The sequence below is a fragment of the Nycticebus coucang genome, chromosome 17, assembly GCF_027406575.1.
Source record: "Nycticebus coucang isolate mNycCou1 chromosome 17, mNycCou1.pri, whole genome shotgun sequence".
In the NCBI taxonomy this organism is placed as follows: Eukaryota; Metazoa; Chordata; class Mammalia; order Primates; family Lorisidae; genus Nycticebus; species Nycticebus coucang.
The window spans coordinates 10948590-10972648 of record NC_069796.1 but is presented as its reverse complement, the minus strand read 5'-3'; the positions used below and the strand labels follow the sequence as shown (position 1 = coordinate 10972648).

At 35.0% G+C, this 24059-nt stretch overlaps 1 protein-coding gene across 1 annotated transcript in view; it reads right to left on the bottom strand.

Annotated features, from left to right (window-relative positions):
- Positions 1-831: 831 nt before the first annotated feature.
- Positions 832-24059, bottom strand: part of WDR36 (WD repeat domain 36) — a 40157-nt gene continuing 16929 nt past the window's right edge. Inside the window, exons 12-23 of the mRNA XM_053566998.1 lie at positions 23202-23347; positions 20624-20738; positions 19978-20143; positions 19641-19749; positions 17863-17942; positions 14014-14121; positions 12476-12573; positions 11932-12077; positions 7846-7965; positions 7599-7680; positions 5964-6151; positions 832-4167 (exon numbers count right to left, since the gene is read on the bottom strand). Of these exons, the coding sequence (XP_053422973.1) occupies positions 4018-4167; positions 5964-6151; positions 7599-7680; positions 7846-7965; positions 11932-12077; positions 12476-12573; positions 14014-14121; positions 17863-17942; positions 19641-19749; positions 19978-20143; positions 20624-20738; positions 23202-23347 (1508 nt within the window). The 3' untranslated portion in view covers positions 832-4017. The remainder of the gene's footprint in view (positions 4168-5963; positions 6152-7598; positions 7681-7845; positions 7966-11931; positions 12078-12475; positions 12574-14013; positions 14122-17862; positions 17943-19640; positions 19750-19977; positions 20144-20623; positions 20739-23201; positions 23348-24059) is intronic.

Below are 24059 nucleotides of genomic sequence, written 5' to 3'. Positions count from 1 at the left end.
TGAATATGGACAGAAAATAAATTCTCATGAATTGCAGAAGATGGAATTCTCTTAAATTTTCTAGGAAGAGTATGTTGACAAATTTAAGAATTTTGCACTGTAATCATAGATCATAATATAAAAATCACATTGTTTTTACCAGAAGCAGCAATAACCAATTTTAAAATGTACTAGAAAAATAAATTTCACTACATCAACGAAAATAAAATACCCAGCAGCAAATTTATCAAAAAGTTTATGAGTATATGTAGAGGACACCAAGAGCCAGGTGACCTCTGAGCAAGATGACTTGCAGCTGGGGGGCGGACCCTCGGGCAATTCGTCAGCAGGTGCTCCTTGCTGAGAAAGAGCCAGAGTCCATGGCGATCCTTAGGCACATAGTCGTTGTCTAATACTCCCCTCACCTGTCTTGTGCTGGCTCCATAAAAGGCTACTGTGGAGGTTGCTCAGGGCTACCCTGCCATCAAGGTTAGCCCGCCTCCTGCAAGCTGGTACTTCTAATCCACATCAAGCCTGGTTCCTTCCTGCAGCGATTGAGACCAGGGTCACCCGGGCTGCGACAAGTATATTAAAAAAATTTAAGAAACCAAGAGAAGCTTACCCACAGCGTTGATTCAATGAAGACAAACATTGTTCTCAAAGAGAAATACGGGTCACCCTTGAACAACATGGGTTTGTTTGAACTGTGCAGGTCCATATCCACTTAAAGACTTTTCCAACTAGATGCAGATCAAAAAATACAGTATGCCAAAGATGCAAAACCCTCAAAAACCTGGGAGTAGGTGGGGACTTTTCACCTTGTAAGACTTGAGGATGCTAGGATTTTGGTTATCTACTTCTCTCTAAATGAATCCTATAATTTAGTGCAACCCAAATCAAAACTTCAAGAAGATATGGTCACCAGTAGCCATGAAATTTCTGTGAAACATTAGGAAGACTTTATCCTAAATCTGAAAACATACCAAGATATTACATAATCAAAGCAGCGTATTGTTTATTAGAAATACCAAAAAGCTCAATGAAAAAATTTAGTACATAATGAAGGAACATTTCAAATTAGACATAAAGAATGAACTCTTCAATGATTTTCAACAAACATTTGAGTACAGGCAACTCTATACCTTTTACTCTTCACAAAAATTCATTCTAGATAAAAATCTAGACATTGCTCACTCACTCAGACACACATCTAAGAAAATACAGATGATAAATGTGAAATGAGCACATGTAAACACATGAAAACATATGTTTAGAAAACAGAATTTGCTTTATATCTTGAAATGTAAGTCATTAAAAATCACCAATCTTACTCTATACAAATATAAAGCAACTATAAAACAAGACACTGTAAGTAAAATTAAAGCAGCTAACTGGGAGAAAACACTGGTAATAGATATAAAAGATAAAGCTCTATTAATAAGAAAACTCCTAAAAAAAATCCATGAGATAAAAAAGACAAATCATTAAACAGAAAAATGGGCAGTGGAGGAAAAAGAAAACTCACAAAGAAAAATGGTCAAAAACAAATATATAAAAATATGACCATCCTCGCCATGATAAACTTTGGAATATAATCACTTTTTCACCCATTAAGCTAATAAAAATTATAAAAATCTAAGTGTCCTTAATGATAAGGGGAAGCAGATACTCATTTGTTGCTGAGGGGAATTATAAACTGATACATGTATAACCATTTTGGAAGCCAACTGGAAGTATCTCTTTAAATTAAAAAATGCTAATACTCTGGCCCCAAATCCAAATCTTAAACATATGCTACAGAGATACGCACTTTAAGGACTTGCATAGAATGACGTATGTTACTTTCAGCACTGTTTTTCAAGTGAAAGAAAAAAAGGAAGACGACTTTAAGTGGTCATTATGATGACAACTGTGCAAAAGAGATTTCTAAGTATGAATGTACAAAAATAAAAAACCCTGAGTAAAAAAAAGCAAGTAGTAGAATGATACCTATGTATATATGTAAAAACAAACCCATACATTTTATCTCCTGTGGCTATAAATAACATGTATAAATGCTTATAGAAAAGATCTAGGAGAGTTAATAACCATTCCTTCTAGGGAGGGCATTGGGATTGAAGACGGTTGTCAAAAAGCACTGATGTTTTTACAAGTAAAATGTAATCATATATTACATGTGTAATTTAAAATTTAAAGATAAAGCAATGTACACAGACTGATATATTTTAAAGGAAACATATACGAACAAAACTTAATTTGTATTTCTTTCTTCCTGCTTTGATGGCAAGTACACAGGAAAAGGTCTGGAAGATTATCTGCCAAAATGATACTGTAATACTATCTAAAGATATCACCAGTAAAACAATACATTCAACCCATATGCTCTTTTAAAAAAGAGAAGAAACTTAGTTCATGATTTGCATAAGCAATACAATTTTAGTTCATAGGTCTCATTTGGTTTTAGTTATTTAACAGTGTTTAATAGCTAGTGGATTGTCTATTGGATTCTGCCATATCTTTGTATTTTGGGACAAAGGGAAACAGTTTTTAAAATTAGATCTTAAGTCATTATTTAATAAGTCAATCCACATTTCTAAAAGAAAAACAAAACTGAGCACAAAACCAGATAGGTTTATTTCCTTAGTAGCATACTAATTTCACTTTACAGCATTAATGAAAACACCTTAACATTTTAAGGGTTACCACTGGCCAACTTCTTTCAAGGACTGCTCCTTCTGGAGATTACTCCAGAAAGGCCTCTTAACCTAACACTGAAAAATAATGTTATTGATGTTCAAATCCAAAAGAGTATGTTTCATGAATGATAGTTTTTAATGTAATACACTAAGAACAGTTTTTACAGCATTCTGCCTTTAAGAATTGCTTATTTTTAATTCATATATTGTTAAAGCCTTGAACTATAAGAAAGAAAACACTGATGATGAAAAAAACTGCCAGGGCTACTTGGTTGTGAAGGAAAAGTATAGTCAATAGTTTCTTCCTAAATAAAAAGGTCATCAATGAGAAAGGAAAACCTTTGAAGGACAACTTCCAAGGGAAGATGGAATTTCCCTTACCTATTATAGGAATCAGTTTAACCTTCTCATATAGTAATTTGCCTTGGGCAAGTGACTACCATATTTCTGACCCTGTACCAACTTCCTTCAGGAAGGTTACAATGAGAAAGGGCCAGGCCAACATTAAAAAATCTGGCTTGGGGCGGCGCCTGTGGCTCAGTGAGCAGGGCACCGGTCCCATATACCGAGGGTGGCAGGTTCAAACCTGGCCCCGGCCAAACTGCAACAAAAAAATAGCCGGGCGTTGTGGCGGGCACCTGTAGTCCCAGCTAATCGGGAGGCTGAGGCAGGAGAATTGCCTGGGCCCAGGAATTGGAGGTTGCTGTGAGCTGTGTGACGCCACGGCACTCTACTGAGGGCGATAAAGTGAAACTCTGTCTCTACAAAAAAAAAAAAAAAAAAAAATCTGGCTTGATCACTGAGCTCTCAGCAGACCTTGACTTGACTCCTCTCCTGCAACACAAGAGGCTGTACCAGGGGTGTCAAATATACCTTCCAGCTGTCAGAATGAAGATTCATGTTTTCATCAAAGGCCTTCATGGAAGGAATCACTCCCTTTTTATGGTATCATGACAGCACTTTTATAATTACATCATATTTCAGTTTTATCTGACATCTTCAATTTAAATCAGAAGTATTTCATGAGAAACAGGTAGCATCTCTTATATGTAACAGATAACTCACAAAACAGGAGCAGGTAATAATTAAAAGTAATAAAAATTGCTAATGTGAACAGACTCAGAAAACAAATCATTTGAGTAGATTCTTTAGATCTTAAAAACAAAAGACATGTGTAATTTTATTTGAAGAAAGTATTTAACATTTAAAGTGGAAAATTACTGACTAGTCAATAGCATAATCAATAGCACATATTTTCTTTTCACATTGAAATTTGGAAAATAAGAAATGAGTTAACTGAACCTATTTAATATATGTCTTTGATTTATTCAGAAATTTATTTTTATAACAAAGCACTTTTGATATAATTTAAAACACACATGCTTTGATTAAAGAGTGATTGTAAATGGATCCAGTTTTCTTCTACCTGTGATAATAACTCCGTCATTTCTTCCAGGAGTACTGGCTCTGAAGGAAGCATTTTAAGATGTAACTGAAAGGAAAAATATGATGGTTAAATATTTCAGAAAATTAAAATTTTATCTAATCTGGATTCAATTTTTCTCCTTACTATAAAAGAAGATAGTAATTTTTTTTCTTAACTGCTTGTTTATTATGATCTCCCCTTTCCCTTTCCTCTACCCAACAATTTTATCATGAGCCCTGTTATGGTGTTATCATTCCCTTATTAGAAGCAAAGTAGTTACCACTCTACCTTCCTAAGGACAGTCCTGAGACAGATCTTGAAACAAGGTCCTCAATCAAATACTAAATCTGTATTTCTGTGCTTTGGTGAGTTTCTCTTTTCAACCTAACCCAAAGCTAATGAATGACACATGGTGTTCTATGCTTTCTAAAAAACTTAAGTATATTCATATTCAGGAACTAAACCTGATAAATTTGAGAAAAGATACACTTCTTAGATGCTATCATCTAAATACTTAACTTTTAAATAATTTTTAATAATTAGATCAAGTGAAAGCTCATTTTAGATATGAATGGGATAAAGAATCATATATGCTATCAATAAAAACGAGCAACTTCCGGGTGGCACCTGTGGATCAAAGGAGTAGGGTGCCGGCCCCATATGCTGGAGGTGGTGGGTTCAAACCCAGCCCCGGTCAAAAACTGCATTAAAGAAAGAGAAAATGAGCATCTTCTACCTGAGTGCTTTTTAACCTTTTTTAATATCATGCCACACTCAAACAAACATATAGCTAAAGTTCTGCAGCACACTTAAATTAAGTTGATCAAAAGAAAGAGCCAAAAAAAAAAAAAAAAGAATATACTTACTATGCTTTCAACTTTTTTCTTTTTGAGACAGTCTCACTTTGTCACCCTGGGTAGAGCACCATAGCATCATCAGAGCTCACAGCAACCTCAAACTCTTGGGCTCAAGTGATTCTCTTGTCTCAGCCTCCCCAGTACCTGGGACTATGGGCACCCACCACAATGCCCGGCTATTTTTAGAGATGGGGTCATGCTCTTGCTCAGGCTGATCTTGAACTCAGTGAGCTTTAGTAATCCCCCCTCTTCACCCTCTTAGAGTACTACAATTACAGGCGTGAACCACCACACCTGGTCCCTGAACATCTTTCAAAAATAATTTAATTGGAAATTTCCGCGGCATACCTAAGATCCTCTCAGGGCACACTGGTTGAAAATCACTGACTACCCTCCTCAACACATTATACCACTAAAGAAGACCCTCAAAACTTGAGTTTCCTATTATACCGATCATAGAAGCAATTCTGTTGTTGCCAGATCCCTTAAAACTCCTTCACTCTTGATAGACGTAAATATTTTTATTTTAACAGTAGAAAAGACAAACATAAAACCTAACTTTTTTTTCTTTATGATCACAGAAAAACTTCCCAAATCTAACAATTTAAAAAAAGTTAATAGTTCTGCATACTGGATCAAGTTAATAAAAGAAAAAAACAAAAACAAAAACAAAAAACAAGGGGTAGAGTCAAAATTGTTGTGGAATTGAGTAAAAATAAAATAAAATAAAAACCACCAACAAGGTGCTGTCCAGTTGTTCAATGTGGTAGTTACTAGCCACATGTGGCTATTTAAATTTAAACAGGTTTAAATTCTATAAATTTAAAAATTCAGTTTCTCAATCACGTAAACTGCATTTCAAGTATTCAAGAACCACACATAGCAAGTGGGTTCTATATTGAACAGTGGGGATACAGAACTTTCCCATCTTTGGAGGAAAGTACTATTGGACAACACTGCTACAGAGGAAGCAAGCTGCAAAGTGCTCTCTTATCTTAGACTTACCTTTAGAAACAATGCGAGGTATGCCTGTGCTAACTCAAAATCACGCTTGCTGTCCAGCATCATCCTGATCATTTTCAGGAAGCTCTGCATGACTTCTATAGATCCACCACAGTCAGGGGATAAGCTTCGTAGCTCTGTTTCAATTCCTGATGGGCCCAATTCTTTCAGAAGGTTGACAGCAGCTTCATCTGCATTAAGTAAAAAACCCCAAAAAACAAAAAACAAAAATCCAGTTAGGAAGTGACTACAATCATCTCACTTAGGAAACTACAGTTTTCTTTTCACACCCAAATAAGACATATTATTTAAATGTCAGAGAAAATTCTGTGGTTTTTTTTCAGGTTACATGGTAGAAACCCAAATAACTAAAAATAAGAATTAACGAAGAGAGCAATACAATAAAAAGTGGTAAAAGAACTATTTTTTTTGCATTTTTTAGTAATTCAATCTTTTTCCTGCTGTTAAAAAAAATCTAATGCTTGACAACAGATAATGTAAGACGTTCCTAAATCACTCAGAAAAAAATCCTAATATAAGAGTCTATAAAGGAATCTATCAAAACTACTTATAGTGGTTAGCACTGGGACTAGGATGAGACAGGGAATTTATTTTTCTTTCTTGTTCTTTGTTATAAAATTACACAAATACATAATCATTAAGAAATATTAACAATGCAAAAATACATAAGAGGAGAAAGAACCCACCCCATACTCTTACCCAGCTCAAATTTACTACTTCTCCCTGTGAGGAAATACTCTTTGTTTCATATGCATCCTATAAGAATACACTGAACACCTTAAACCATTTTTATAGTTTGCAAGTACAATTGCAATGACTATGCTTTTAGCTTTCTAAAAAAGAATACCTCTAATGACAAATATCTAATCAATTTTAGGTCCTTAAGTGTATATTAAACAATAGTAGTTTTTATTCTTTTTCCCCTCATAAGTATAGAACAAGTCATTGAGAAGGGATTGTCAGTACCATTCTTTGACTTTTACCAACATGGACTCAAGTGATACCAGTATGAAAACAAAAGCATCTGGATCACAAAACAAGAGGGTAAGTCAAATTTTTCAAGAGAGCATTTTTTAAATGCTTATAGTTGTTATGGCTTACCTTTATAAATTACACACTATAGCCTTCAAAATTAAAATATATTACTACACTCAGCCAATAAATTCAAAAATTTCTTTTTTACACTGAGAGTACACGAAATTATCTAAGACAAATCTCTACCGTATGGCGAATTGTTATTTGCAAATAAAAACAAAACACTTACAAATTATTTGCTAGAAAAATGACACAAGTTTGACATTTAGTTTACATCAAGAAGAAATTTCCTTATTACAAATGTCAATAAAAGTGACCATTTGCAAACAACAAAAAATATGAATTTTCTATATGGAAAGTTAAAACAATTTCCAACAGATTTTTATATTATCAACACTATGAGTTTAGTGCACAAATTCACTTAATACAAAAATTATTTCACATTAGAATCAAAATTTCAAACCTTTCAATTTTTACTCTCTTCTTTTAGCTACTAAGAAATCTGATCTTTCCTTCAATTTTCCTCATCTAAAACAGAAAAAGCTGAAGACATTTGTTAAAATATTTTATAATTCAACTTACACTTGTTATTTACCAGTCCTTCTTCAAGTTTCAAGCAGAAATCTGATTTTTGGGCCAAAATTCCAAGACTGACCACTTTAGACTTAAACAAAAACAAATTCATATTATTCAAAGAAACATAATTACAAAAAGGTGTAGTTTGTAATTAAAAAGTATCATTACTTTACTCTGTACCTCTTGGTAAAGAGTTATACAAAGTGCACAAACATGCACTCATATACTTAGAACGCTCCCGTTTGGTTTTTACCTGCTGGGGATCATTGTTTTGTTCAGGTGTAGCATATCTGGGTACAAGGCCAGGAAGTGTTGGAATAAAAAATGGTGCTGATTTGGGCACTTTGGGTGGTTCCTTTGGTTTATTCTTTTTCTGATTAAGAGAAAATGGAGAAAGAAAATTAAAAAGACTAAAGTAATCATTCTGCTAATAATTGCTAATACTTAATTCCACATCAATTTAAAAAATACTCAAAAATTAAAGGAATCAAACTTTTCACATTAGAATGTTAATCTGACCAATACCACAGCTATCCTTAACCTGGGCTTCTCAATGCAGACCTCTAGTACCTTGCTGATAAATCAGAAAGAAAATGACAGGGTGTAGGAGAAGCTCTCAGATATATTGCCAATCTTCCTGAAATATTAATATTTACATTAATATTTAGGAGAAGATATAACCTTGAACTTGTTTTATATCAACTGCAGACTCTTTCACAAAATGGAATAAAAAGCAAAGTTTACATAAATGCTTAATATAAAACAGAAGTTTGCTGTGTATAATGTGCACCATTTTGCCCAAATTTTTGAGGGAAAAATAAGGATGTGCAATGCACAGGTGGTACGATTTGTTACCAGTACATAAACCTTCTTATATCTTGTATCTATTGTTGTGTTTTGTAATTATTTGTTACATAAAATTTCTGTTCTATTTGTTAAAAAAAAAAATGCTAAGGCCACGCCTGGGGCTCAGTGAGTAGGGCGCCGGTCCCATAAACCGAGGGTGGCGGGTTCAAACCCGGCACCGGCCAAATTGCAACAAAAAAATAGCCAGGCATTGTGGCGGGCACCTGTAGTCCCAGCTACTAGGGAGGCTGAGGCAAGAGAATCGCCTAAGCCCAGGAGTTGGAGGTTGCTGTGAGCTATGTGATGCCACAGCACTCTACCAAGGGCAATAAAGTGAGACTCTGGCTCTACAAAAAAATAAATAATAAAAATAAATGCTAAAATTCCTTTATAATACAAAAAATAAGTAGCTAAATATAAACAAATACAAATTTTTTTTATTAATATTAAATCATAGCTGTGTACATTAATGCGATCATGGGGCACCATACACTGGTTTTATAGACAGTTTGACACATTTTCATCACACTGGTTAACAGGGCCTTCCTGGCATTTTCTTAGTTATTGTGTTAAGACAATTATATTCTACATTTACTAAGTTTCACATGTACCCTCGTAAGATGCACCACAGGTATAATCCCACCAACCACCCTCCCTCCGCCCACCTGCCTTCCCTTTCTCCCTTCCCCATATTCTTAGGTTGGCTTTCATATGAAAGCTATAACCCAGTTATAACAAATACAAATTTGAATTAAAAAATGAAAAGAGAAGTTTTTTTTCCTGGAAGTTTGGGCCAAAAATGTGGGTGTACATTATACATGGGAGCACATGATACACAAGAAAAATAAGGTAGTTTTTAAAAGAACTTTGGAGCCAGATGCTCACCTTGCCATTATAAGTAATTTGATAATTTTTTTTTTTTTTTTTTACAAAGCATGACTCTAATTCTTCTATTTTGTTGGAACTTTTGTTTTTCTTTGGTACTCTGTGCCTTCAGAAAGCAAGAAAATGTGATTGCTGGCTTATATAATATTTCAAGAATTAGTACAATTTCATTAGGAAAAACTCCATTGGAATTCCCACTGATACTAATTTTCTTTTGGTGAATACACTGACATATACCACTAACTCAGGAGCACCTGATGAAAGCCTTTCTGGGGTAAAGTACCTAACAATGGAGTTTCATAATTTATCTCACAGTATTCTTCCATTTTTTAGGAGCTCTGTAACCCTGGGGAGATTCTGTATTTGAAAGAAAGCTTGGAACATGTACAGCTTCATAGAGCCATGATATAAAGATATGTGTAAGTTATGTGAAAGCAGGACAAAGCACTAGCAGATTGTACTGTGAGTAAGGGCCCTTCTTTGGGATGGTGGGGGTTGTAATGAGTCACAGTCAGCCTCATAACATACCATTTGTGAATTAGGAAGGGGACAATCACTGATTTATAAAAAACGTAAGGCTTTGGAGGAGCTCCTTAGAGCTCTGGAAAAGTAGAAGTAGAAAAATTACCCACAGGACAAATGTAAGCCATCCTTGTAGAATGTTATCGTCTTTCATCAGTAGAAAATAAAAACATCAGGAATTTTTGCATTTTTTTCTCATAAAGATTAATCTGCTCAGGTTTCCATGTAATATTTTATGTAGTATCTTAGTGAGGAGCACAGCAGCCCCAATTAGTTGGGCATTATTCTGATTTCTCCTCATACACTGACCTATTTGTACTGTTTCAATTTCTTACTTTTAAAGGTATTTCATAAAATACTCCCATTAGAACTGATAGCCTGGACAAAAGATGGAGAGATTCTGTAACCACGCTCCGAATTAGTGTACCTTTATGATGGAGAGATTCTGTAACCATGCTCCGAGTTAGTGTACCTTTATGATGGAGAGATTCTGTAACCATGCTCTGAGTTAGTGTACCTTTATGATGGAGAGATTCTGTAACCATGCTCCGAGTTAGTGTACCTTTATGATGGAGAGATTCTGTAACCATGCTCTGAGTTAGTGTACCTTTATGATGGAGAGATTCTGTAACTATGCTCCGAGTTAGTGTACCTTTATGATGGAGAGATTCTGTAACCATGCTCCAAGTTAGTGTACCTTTATGATGGAGAGATTCTATAACCATGCTCTGAGTTAGTGTACCTTTATGATGGAGAGATTCTGTAACTATGCTCCGAGTTAGTGTACCTTTATGATGGAGAGATTCTGTAACCATGCTCCAAGTTAGTGTACCTTTATGATGGAGAGATTCTATAACCATGCTCTGAGTTAGTGTACCTTTATGATGGAGAGATTCTGTAACTATGCTCCGAGTTAGTGTACCTTTATGATGGAGAGATCCTGTAACCATGCTCTGAGTTAGTGTACCTTTATGCTAATGTCCAAGCTTTCAAACAGTTAGCAAAAAAAGAAGCACTTTTAACTTCTGTGAGGAGGTTTAATGTAAAAACTTCTCTTTCCTTACTCAAATCGGACATTTCTTTACTGGTGCTAAGTTATTAACTACAAAAATAATTACTACAACTTATTATTACCATAGCCCACATCATGATTCAAACCTGAAATACTTCACTCTACTCTACTCCTTTTAATTGCTTTTTGCTACTCATAAATGCAGGTCATGAAACACACTTTGAAAAACACTAATCTATGCCACAGTCGTCCATTTTTCATGTAAAATTATAAATTCTTCAAGAACAAAGATGTTAGGTATTTTTTCACCACCACATTCTTTAGGTCCATTATCTAGTCCCCACTTTCACTAACTTACTTGCCTGGTCTTGACACAGCAAATTCTGAGAATCTTGCAGTTGAAGAATGTGGGATGACAAAGGCTAATCTGTGGCTTGATGAAAGCCAGGCGAAATTTTCCTGGTTTTCAAACATGTAGCAGTAGAAATACTCACATTATGGTAGTAAATTTTTTTTCCTGAGAAAGCTTCTTGCTGTTACCCAGGCTGATGCAGTGGTATAATCACAGTTCACTGCTGCTTGGAACTCCTGGGTTCAAGCAATCTTCCTGCCTCAGTCTCCTGAGTAGCTGGTGTGCCACCAGGCCTGTAATTTTCTTATATATGGATGGGCACTTGTTATTTTGCACAGTCTGGTCTCAAACTCCCAACCTCAAGCAATCCTCCTACCTCAGACTCTGAGAGGTAGCAGTAACTATTTTACTCTTGTTTTAGATGCTAGAAAAGTAATTTGACAGGCTGGATTCAATTTCTAGCAGCTCTACAGCTGCAGGCTGCGCTTTTGCCACATCCAAACATCTGTTGTGCACTCTCAAAGACTGTATGTTTACATATATGTCATGTGATAATCACACCAGATTAAACAGCAGCCCATTACGTGGCACTGCCGTTGTTACCTTCGACATCAACTGCTCCTCCTACTGCCCTCAAAGAAGGGAAATCTATCTCTGCTTTAAAAAAACTTCTGGAATGTATGCTTAGAGCCCAGTGTTAAGTGTACTTACTGTAGCATTACCTTAATAACATCAAGATTAAGAAGGTTTTTCCATCGTGATTCAGGAAGAAGTGAAAGAGTTACCAGCTGCTCATTCAACTGCTCTGGTGACTCATACTCTATCATTTCATCACTTGGTTCTGTTGTTTCTTCTGATATTTCTACATCTTTAAAAAAAATTGGAATATAAAAAAAATTAACACAAAATGAGATTTTTATCATACAAAAGCAAGTTAATTCATTCCAAATCTATTTGTATTTTATAACACATTCACTCGAGATAGCCTTGTAAACTCATTTATTTCGTTTCCTTGCTCTCTCACATTAACTACAACTCCAATCACCAAACCCAAAACACCTCTTCTTCACTAATATACTATTTGATATCTTCCCAATACCATATTAATTATATTTTTGCATTAATTAATGAAGTTACTCAAAATATTTTACGTCAGTTAAAAAACACTTTGGTTGAATGTACTAACCTTTGTCTTCTGCAGTAATATCCCCTATATAAGGTTTAAAATATTATACCTCAAAAATTACTTTGCAATGCTGTGATTACCTTGGGTTTGACAAGTACCAGGAAGCATCACTACTGAAGGGACATAATCTGTAGGAAGTGGCCGTAATGAAATAACTGAATACAGGGAAATATTGGACCTGAGAAATGAAAACAAGGTGGTATTTTAAAAGATATGAAAACGGTTTCTTTAAGGAAGCTTTAATTACTAGCAATCTCTGTAATATTGAATTTTATTAGTTAAGAAAATACTATTAACACAGAGATAGACTGTGTTAATTTGAAAATACCTTGATTTACATCGATGTCATCACAAGAAAAATGTGTTAAGGATGATACTAATGGAGTCTCTATTTCTGATGTAGTACAAAAACATGCTTATTTAAGACAGACCAGTAGTGGACAATGCTTTTATGAAGTAAAATAACACCATACATGGTTTTGACAAACATCAACCTTTATTTAAGGAAATTATAAAAAAGTAAAGATGGACTCAGAGAGTTAGTCAGAGTGAACATGCTGCTCATATTGAGAGCTGCTGGAAGGTCATGGATGTCCCTTCTCTAGAATGGCTGCCTAAGTGGTCACGTTTCTGCTACTTGAGCCTGCACTCTGGCCATGAATGACTAATCCAGATGTAGACACCTGCCCCAATGTGGAGGACACATTCTTTTTCCCACACATGAATCTAGAATGGAAAATAAAAACTGGGAATCTCAGGTAACTGCATTAAAATACAGAGAAGGACTCTGTACTCCTGCTGCTCAGGTCACAGGCTACTCATGTTCTCTTGTCTTGACTGCTGAAGCCTCAGGGATTCTAGGAGACAATCCACTTTGCATATTAAGGTGGCCTGGGTCTATTATATGTTAAATTCATTTTTGTATCTTAAAATGTAACTAAAATATTTTAGAATTAGATTTAGAAAAGGAACCTATTTTTTCTCTTACATAATAAGAGTTGAAAAAATTAGATGTATGAACTTAAGAAATAAAAATTTTTCTATACCCAGGTGATACATCATTTATCTTGAGCAACCATAGTCTCTTTATAGGTTCATCTCAGCAGAATTTGAAGAAATATCTTTACAAAAGATACAAAAATATCTTTACATGGTTATGAGGAGTCATGCAACTAGAAAGATCTTAAAAAGTATTATACCCACACTTGTGCCTTATTTCATAAAGTGGGTTGAGTTCAGAAGTGATTGACCAAGGCCATAAAGTAGTAGTGGCAGGAAGGTCAGACTATGGTTGGGGGTTCCCTTTGCCAACCTTTTTAAATTCACTGACCCTGTCTGCAAATAAAAGCCAAATATGATAGATAAAAATCAATCATGTAAAAGATAAAAATCAATCATGTAGCTTAAAATATGCACTTGAGCAAAGCTGTCCAAATTATCAAACAGATGCTGAGTCAGTCATAAACTTATAGTGAAGTCACCAAGTTAACTATGTAACACTTCAATTTTATAAATTAAAAAAAAAAACAAAACTAAATGACAATTTTAGCAGGTAAGATACTCTGACAGTATCACCTCCCTCTATCTCATCCCAGAAGAACTGTATGAAAGAACTTACCATAGATAAATTCCAAGGTGGTCCACATGGGAAGTTGCCAGAAAGTCTCCAGTAGGTGACATGGTAACATTGAGAGGAGCTGAGTCCAACAAAAAGCAGTCTACCAGGCTAGAAAAAGAATTAAGATGTCAAATATTGGAAGTCTACCAAAAAGGATGTAATACACAAAAATATTTTTGCTAAAAAAGCAAGGGGTAAGAGATATAGAAAATTTTAGTGTTTAAAAAAAAAAATCACAAGGCCTGTGCTTTGTACCACTATCACAGTATGATAACACACACGTACCCAGTGACACACAGAACACACTGAGCATCTCAAGTGTAAATAAGGACTCTCCAGTGGTGACATTAAGTGACTTGCCCGTGGTAAAATCTTTTTCTCAATTTGTTGAAAGCCATTAAAAATGAGAAACTTAAATAATAAATGCAAAGATGGGAAGAAGAGATGACAATTAGAAGCACTAGAAACCAACACACACCAAAGTGTGTTCAGGAAAATGGCTGCTGTTAAACTCTCAGTTATAGAGAACAGTCTGAAGATGTTTGCTCAAGTCTGATATTTTGGAAGCTTGTAAGACTGGCTCTTCTGAGGAATCAAGGGAATTGAGGAAAAAGAAACAAATGATAAATACTTATTATTTGCCACAGACTATTAAATTATTTATGTTAATACATTTAATCCAAACAACCCCCAGGAGAAGGTATTATCCCAGTGTATACAGAAGACGATTACACACAGCAACTTCAGATTCTTGTGGCTTCTCCTTTGTCTTTATCAGTACTGTTCATTAAAAGCTTACGCATGTGAGGAGTTAAACTTCCTAACATGTAGAATCCATCTGTTAAGAAGAGAATTTACAGCTTCTGCAAAACTTACATTACTTAACACTGTAATTATTTTGTCCATTTCATAATGCAATGCCGTATCTGCAGCTGGGATGTGTGGGCAGACTGGCCTTCCATTACATGAAACCACCACTGACGAAGGTCATTTCCACATACACAGCATATTTTAAACTGCCACATAAATTCGCAAAGCATAGTGTGTAGGCCAACACCCAGATTAAAAAATACCATATACCTGCTAATCCTAATACAATTGTAAAGCTGTACTTACAATTTTTTTCTGAAACAACACTAATAGAATTCCCATTCTAAGGGATGAGAGTTAGAAGATCAGCGCCTTGCACCTATGGGCAACACTGAGTGAGGTGCACAGAAATCAAAATGAAGTAAAACAAAGGAATGGTTTTGCCTCAGTGAGAAATCCAAAACAGTGTTCTATTCCAATTCCTCTCATATAATGTGCCTCAGAAAGTGGGGGTAGGGGGAGACGGAAGAAAATGCAAAATTTTATTAGAACTAGTTTACATATTTCTCACCCCCAAAGAGTTGAACCTGAACTTCCATTAGATCAAACACAATCAGAAGTTAACAGGTGGTGGTAATGGTAGAGGAATGACATGTCAGGAATAAGAAAGTGTCAGCTCTGCTTCTCTGAGAGTTCTACAAACAAAACATTTTTTCTGCATTTTTAAAAAGCTTTATAGGGAAACAGTTCAGTCCTTAAGTGATTTGTTTTAGATAGGCATCACTTCCTTATTACTTATCTTCTATATCAAAAAACTCAGTCCACTCTTAAGACATGACACAACCTGAGCAGGGATGACATTACAGCTGTAGGGAAACCTGTTTCTTTTTCTTATGCTTATTTTATGCTCTACCATATACAAAATAAGTCATGTTGGACAAGTCAATTAAATTCTCTAAGAACCTCCATTTCCCCATTTGTGCAATAGGACTAATAACAGTTAATGGTACTTACACCTATAAGAATATGAAAAATACTGATGAAGTGCCTAGCTGCAGGTAGGAAATGTTAGCTTAGTTGCGATTAAGGGGCAGCAGTTGCTTGAAATTGCTTTCCAACTTTCTCATTTGCTCCACTTCAAATTTTAACCAGAACAGTTATCCATGTCTCACTTCCTTGCTTTCAGCTCTTCTGTGGGACCCGCTTCATGTTTCTCTATTCACTTACAAGAGCCTGTGTTTACCTAAACATAAGGTAATAGAGCTAAAAATCTATCAGATTTAAATCTGTTCAACTTGTTACTGAAATAAGAAATTCAGCAAAAAGCTAATGCTGAGTTAAAAGTTGGTGGCTTTCAATGCTACTTTCAGATCCTCATTTTTCCCACTCCAAAGACAAACTTGCCACTTAAAAAAAATATTCTGCCAATTTAGTATTACTGAACATTAACTCTCTCCCACCTAATATGAACTAAAACTATTACTTGTACAACTTTCTTTAAGCAATTCAAATTATATAATGTTCATTTTTAGAAAGCAGCAAAAGACCAAGAAATAAAGAGACAACCAATATTTTTAATACTGCCTTTAACAAAATGTTTTTTTAAGGAAATACCAACTTCAGATGAACTTTTTAAAGCCAAGAAAAGTCACAGCCAACTGATTAGATTTTGCTTTACTCTATGTAAAGTGAAAAAGAGACACACCTAGACAAACAAAAGTCCCTAGTTATTAGAGCTAACCCTGCTAGTGACATTCTTCAGCTCTGCCTGTTCAAATTTCATGTATATGCTGAAGAGGTAGCTGTGCCTCAGGCCTGGATCAAACTAGAAAGGAAATGAGGACATCGGGGTTTTTCCTCTCTAAAGGTCAAACTGTTTTCATGCATGAACTTATCCAATTCGTGAGTAGGAAGAGAAAGCAGAATTAGAGCTTAATTTAGGAATACTTCAGGAATAAAACTTATCATCTTCCTTCTCATTTTTCTCACCTCTTTCCTTATGGTGTGGTCCTGTTAAATTAGATACTTTGTTATTCCCATCATTCTCCTTTTTGCATATTCAACCCAGGCAATTCTATGTCAAATAATATGATTTTAATTGGTATCTACAATCACCTATTTTCTAACAAAGCACACACACATACAGGCGACCATTTCTCATATCATTTAACAGAATTGGATCCTTCCCTGTTTAAGTGCTGGATTAGGAGCAAATTATCAATCCATGAACCAGATTTCTAACACCGCTGGGTTTTACCCAGATCCTAAAACACATACTTTAATTACATTAAGGTTTCTGTCACAGTCTGAAGGTCCCTTCCAAAACTCGTGTGGAAACTTAATCCCCAATGTGGCAGTAATGAGAGATGGGGCTTTTAGGAAGTGATGGGATTACAAGGGGTCTGCCCACAAGAAGGGATTAATCCATTCATAAAATAATGGGCTAGGAGATTCATGGGCCACCAAGTCGCTTTGTAGGACAAGGAAGTGAACCTGAAGTAGCAGGTTGAGCTCTCTCACCAAGTGACGCCCTGCACAGACTCCTCAGAGAGTCTTTACCAGCAAGAAGACTCTCAGCATATGTAGCCTCTTGAGCTGGGAACTCTTAACCTCCATAACTGTAAGAAATACATTTATTTTCTTTATAAATTTATTATAGAGCAACAGAAAACAGACTATCTAAAATACCTTTGTTCAAGAATTATGTCAGAGACAAAGAAGATATAATATGCAAAAGGGAGAGTTAGGGTTTTTGACCTTTGAGCCAAATTCAATATGAACTTTAAAAAAAAAAACAAAAAAAAACCTAAGACAGATACAGTGTTTTTCTATGTCTTTCATCATATGTACTATTCTCTGCTCTTTACAGATCAAAAACATTCCATGGAGAAATAAATACATGCACATTGAAGAAAAATCTCCAATACATGCACGTTGAAGAAAACCCACATAATCCATTAACTACTAGTAAAAATCACATGTTAAAACACTAACTAAGAAATCTTCTGATAGAGAATAGGGATTCAAAAATAAACTCACCACCCAGATGGAAGGTCCCAAGTCCTGATAGAACAATCCATTGCAGCACTAATTAACCAACGACCATCAGGACTAAAAGCCTTTAAATTAAAAAAAAAAAACAAACATTTAACTGCATGTAGACAAAGTCCTACTTTTCTTGTAGCTTAAGTTAAAAAAATTCCTCTTTTCTCCTTTAATGATGCTCTACTTCCAAAATATAAAGGTATAATAGTAAGAAAGATTTTAAGGTTAATATTGGTAACAGATTATTCATCCAGGAGTCTAAAACAGTCATAGGGATTGTGACCATCCATATTAGCAAATGATATTGAAAGCTAACTTGTTCATTAGGCTCGAGCGATATACTTGAAACTCAAACTTCAATTTGAGGCTCAATTTACAAAGAGTGGTGCATAGCAAAAGATGGGAAAGAAAGAGAGGTAAGGTCCTATTTTGTGTGTGTGTGTGTGTGTGTGTGTGTGTGTGTAGATAGAGAGAGGGAGAAAAACAGAAGACAGAGATAGATTTAATTAAGCAAGAGTAACTTATTACCAACCCAGAGAAATTCTAGGTACACAAGGTGGAAGTTAACATTTGAAAAGGAAAGAAATAGGAAGAGCAAATTGACAGACAAATGTTTTCAAAAATGCCATTTCACCAAAATTATCCTACTCCCACCATCATTTCTACAGATGCTTTCAAAACGAATTCTGTAGAAGTGTAATTTTGCTAACTTCCTATCTAACAATCCACTCACAAATATTTTTCTCTTATTTTTTAGGAAAAGGATAAGCACTGGAAATTTTGCTTTTTGGTATGAGAATTGGTAAGTTAATGCAGCTGTTGAATTTGTCATAGAGTATTTAGGTTTTATTTTCTTTTTGTCTGTTTTCAAGTAAATCAAGGTACTGGCAACTGATGCACAATGATAATATGCACTTAATGTGGTCTTTGACAGATTAATTTTAAAAGTTTTCTTTTATAAAACATGCTTTTCAAAATAGTTTACTTCTTACCATAACATAGATCCCACTATAAGAACATAAGTAAAATCAAACATATTTTTATTAAACTCTTTGAAGGTTAAGATACAGTCACTCTATGAGTAACACTAAACTAGTAAAAACCAGATACCAGATATTTCAGGCAAATGATCTCCTACTATTTGTTCTATATACAGAAAAAAGGAAATGAGTTCTTTTAGTCTATTTTAATATCAAGTCAAAAATGATATATCAACAGATCATTCTCCAAAGTACATTATGACCTTATTTAGAGTTAAAGAGAAAATGATAACTCTAGGATTTATAGTTCAGTCTGACTACAGCAACTTCCTGAGAAACATTATACTTTTTTTTTTTTGTAGAGACAGAGTCTCACTGTACCGCCCTGGGGTAGAGTGCCATGACGTCACACGGCTCACAGCAACCTCTAACTCTTGGGCTTACGCGATTCTCTTGCCTCAGCCTCCCAAGCAGCTGGGACTACAGGCGCTCGCCACAACACCCGGCTATTTTTTTGTTGCAGTTTGGCTGGGGCTGGGTTTGAACCCGCCACCCTCGGCATTGGGGCCGGCGCCCTACTCATTGAGCCACAGGCGCCTTAAACTTCTTTTAATTCAAAATTTTATCCCGCTTTGAAAATAAGCATCTAAGTTATTATTTATTTTGAAAATCTCCTTATATAATAACTTTAAGGATATTAAAAGATAACAGATTCAATTAGTTGAACATTTTTAACCTAAACAGAAGTAGAAATGAGTCGAGTTTTGTTAAAACACCTAGAGTTTGTTTTACCATGTCATTAATTTGGCCTTGGTGTCCAGAAAACTCTCTGACAATCTTCCTAGTTTCTATGTCCAAAACATTAATGGAGAAGTCATCGAACGCAAGTCCCAGAAGGCCACTAGCAAGATAAACACACCAGTTTTAATAAACAAACAAAAAACCTTTGAACTAGTATTTCACATTCACTTTAATTTTGTTAATTACATATACCTTTGGAAAAATTAAGCCAAATGCTGTTCTTCCAACAGTCTGATTTTTCTGACTTGGTAAATTACGTACTTTCCTTAAGAACTTTCACCAAAAACACCAGAAAGAAAACCCACTATCATTAAAAGAAAGAGTTTACCTGTCCCTATGTAGCAGCATCATATTTGGAGATGAACTGAGGTTCACAGAGTGTATTAAAATTTTGCTTTTAAAGTTCCAAAATTTGAGTAATCCTTCACTACCAGTTGTAAATGTCAACTGGTTTAATCCATCTACTGCAACACCTCTAACTGATCCTTTATGAGCTTCAAAACACAAGTCAAAAGGAAAAAAAATCACGATGGGCACTGGTTCTCTGAACAATACACAAAGAGTATTTCGTTCTTTCAAATGCCTAACACCCCACTACTTAATCGCCTAGAACCTTGAAATTAATCCGGACTTTGGAAGGCTGGGAGATCTTCAATTATTATGGTACAAAAGCAAAACTCAGAGATAAGATGCCTGAAGTTTTCAAAAAATAGTTAGGATTTTTTGGCTTAAAGCAGAGAAAACAATTCTTACATAATATCGACTTAACTCTTAGGTATCCATGACTTGATTCTGAGTATTTCAACATAATACCAACAGACAGAATGGTCATATCTATCATATAGAGTTGATGATAACCCATCTAAAACTTTAGCAAATGCCTAGACTTAAAGATTTAATAAATACTAGCTATCATTATTAGCCTTGCATATTATTTCAAAAAAATAAAGAAAAGGGGAAAAAAAGATTAATACCTTGATCTTTGCCAAAACGTCCTCGATGTATACCAGACTGCATGTTATATACATCTACAGTTCCTGATGAGAGGCCAATCACAGCAAAGTTTCCGCAAGAAGTTATATCTACTGCCTTTAGGAAAAGAAAAAAAAAACATAAATGACAGAAAATAATTAATATGTATGTAATTTATTAATTGAATTTTATGGTTTCCAAAGTATATTTTATCTACAAATTCTTACTTTTGAATTAAGAAAGTCTTCAAGGGAGAAGGCACAGGGAGAAGAGACAGGGAGAGGGTGACCTTCTCAGAGGTCCTCAAACTTTTTAAACAGGGGGCCAGTTCACTGTCCCTCAGACGGTTGGAGGGCTGGACTATAGTTTAAAAAAAAAAACACTGAACAAATTCCTATGCACACTGCACGTATCTTATTTTGAAGTAAAAAAACAAAACAGGAACAAATACAATCACACCGCCTCATGTGGCCCACGGGCCACATTTTGAGGACCCCTGTCTAGATATTCCCTGACCCATTATTGTTAAATTTATTCATTTACTTTTTAAAATTTCAGATTAGTGTATAAAACCAGGAGATGAACAACTACGTGCCCATAAAAAAGAAAAATGTTTTTAACAGGATCTTCTCTTGTTACCAGGCCTGCGTCTGTTGATCTCCTCTTCTCGTTTATTCATTCTAATGTCTAATCTAAGACAGATCAATCAAAGCAAAAATAAACCATGAGGCTTATCTTTGAGTAATGAATTGTACTTCTGTGCACGGGCCTTCTAATAATTATTTTTGTTTATTAATTATTGGTTACTGGCTTTATTCCACGTAGCTGAGGTTGTCAGACAAATGACTCAGCACTTATTAAATATGTATCACTGTATACACACGTACTAAATGTTCTGAGTGATCCCTATAGGCTATAAGTTAAGAATGTAGATTCTAGAATGAATAGTCTTCAATTCAAATCCCAGTTCTGATACTTCTTAGCTATACTAACCTTAGGCACATTACTCATTACTTTAAGCCTCAGCTTTATCATCCATAGGATGTGAAGATAATATGAAATGATACGTGCCAGCCAGAGAGATGGAACAAAGTAAGCACAGACGAAATGCAAGCTGTAATTATTCTTACCACTGAGACTACCGCCATTACTCAAAACCGCTTAAGAAGCTTAAGATAGTATCTTTACTGTCTAGAAAATTATACAAGCTTAAGACTAGATTTTCATACTAAGGAGAATGGAGCATACATACTTGCAAAATAATTTGTACAAATATAGGGTCAAATGTTGACTTAAAATTTTATAAGCACTTTCAAAGCAGAGGCATCCACCAAAAAACTATTAGAACTAGTAAGTTCAGCAAGGTTATAAGATATAAGATCAATATATAAAAATCAGTTGCAGTTTGATACACTATACTAGCAATGAATAATCCAAAATAAAATTAAGAAAACAATTCCATTTTGAAAAGAATAAAATTTAATCACAAAAGTGAGACATACACTGAAAACTACAAAACACTGTTGACAGAAATTATAAAAGATGTAAATAAATCCAAAGACATATTACATTCATGGATTAGAGAATCAAAACAGTCCCTATCAAAATCCTAGCTGCTTTTATTGCAGAAATCGAAGAGCTGATCCTAAAATTCATATGGAAATTCGAGGGACCAGAATAGCCAAAACAATCTTGGGAAAAGAGCAAAGGCATAGAGGAGTTATATTTCTGATTTCAGAAGTTAATACTAAGCTTCTATAAACAAGACAGTGTGGTGCTAGTATAAAAAGACACATGGGACAATAGAAAAGAACTGAGAGTCTAGGAATAAGCCCTTACACAGTGAAATGACAAGAATCTTCAATGGAGAAAGAGAACTAAGGTGCTCAGACGAATGGGTATCCATGTCCAAAAGAATGAAACTGGACTCCACAGGTCATACTGCACACAAAAATTCATTCAGAAAGGACAGTAGACCTAAACCTTAAGAGCTAAACTATAAAACTCTTAGAATCACAGCAATAAAACATTGTGGCCTTGGGCTAAGTAATGATTTTTCAAAGAGCACAAGTGATATGAGAAAATACATAAACTGGGCACCATCAAAATTAAATACAATTAAGTACTCTTATGTTGAAAATAGTATCAACAAGAAAATGAAATGATAGTCCCACAGAAAGGTATAAAATATTTGCAAATCCTGTGTCCAATAAAGGACTTGTATTTAGAATATATAAAGTGCTATTATGACCCAATAATAACAAGATGAATTACCCCATTAAAAAAATGAACAGTACGTGAATAGACATTTCTCCAAAGAAGACATACAAAGAGCTACGAAAAGATGTCCAACATCATAAGTCACTGGGTAAATGCAAATCAAAACTACAAGATATTACTTAATCCAATTTCAAATAATTAAATAATAAATCTCTGCAAGCTGGAAAACTTAACACTACTAGAGAATAACTTCAAAATGTTAAATTATGTTCTTTCAACCATTATGGACAAATGTGAGTATAGTGAGATTACCACAGACAGTTTTAGAGTAGAAACGTCCTCACAAGGAAGCTCACTTACTGTGGCAGTTATGTCATCTTTCTTCAACTCCTTTGGCTTGAGAAAGTAAGCACCTAGTGTAGATCTTTGGTAATTCCAGGTTGAGCAAGACAGCTTACCTTGATGGCAAGCCACGATACCATCCCAGTCACTCTCACGAGCTTCCTCTGGAACAATTAAGCTTGTAAATCAATCAAACTGCTATTCATTCTCCCAGTTATTCATCTATTATTCTTAGCATGTAATGTTCCCTGTTATTATCAGACACTGAATACAAAGGTAACACAAACAGGTAATCCTGATAGCAATGAGCTTCTAATCTAACAAGAGATTATTATTAATATATTTTTTTTAGAGACGGAGTCTTATTTTGTCGCTCTCAGTGGAGTGCTGTGGCATCACAGCTCACAGCAACTTCTAGCTCTTGGGCTTAGGTGATTCTCTTGCCTCAGCCTCACGAGTAACTGGGACTACAGGCACCTGCCACAACGCCCAGCTATTTTTTTGTTAGCCAGGTTCGAACCTGCCACCCTTGGTATATGAGACCGGTGCCTTACTCACTGAGTCACAGGCACCGCCTAAGAGATTATTTTTTAAATGGACAAAAACTATATGTATTTATGGCATAAAACACGTTTTGACATATGTATACATTGTGGAATGGCTAAATCAAGCTAATTAACATATCTAACATTGATCAGGTGAAATTATAATAAAGTATGTTTTATAAAACGACTCAGGCGATTTGGGGAACATAGTAATAACAAATGACTCCCAGGAAAAGAGTGCTAAGACAAGCAGAAATTACTAGGTGGGGAGACAACAAGCCAAGAGAAACTGAACAAAACTGAGGATAAAGAGTACTTTCTTTAAAGGGGT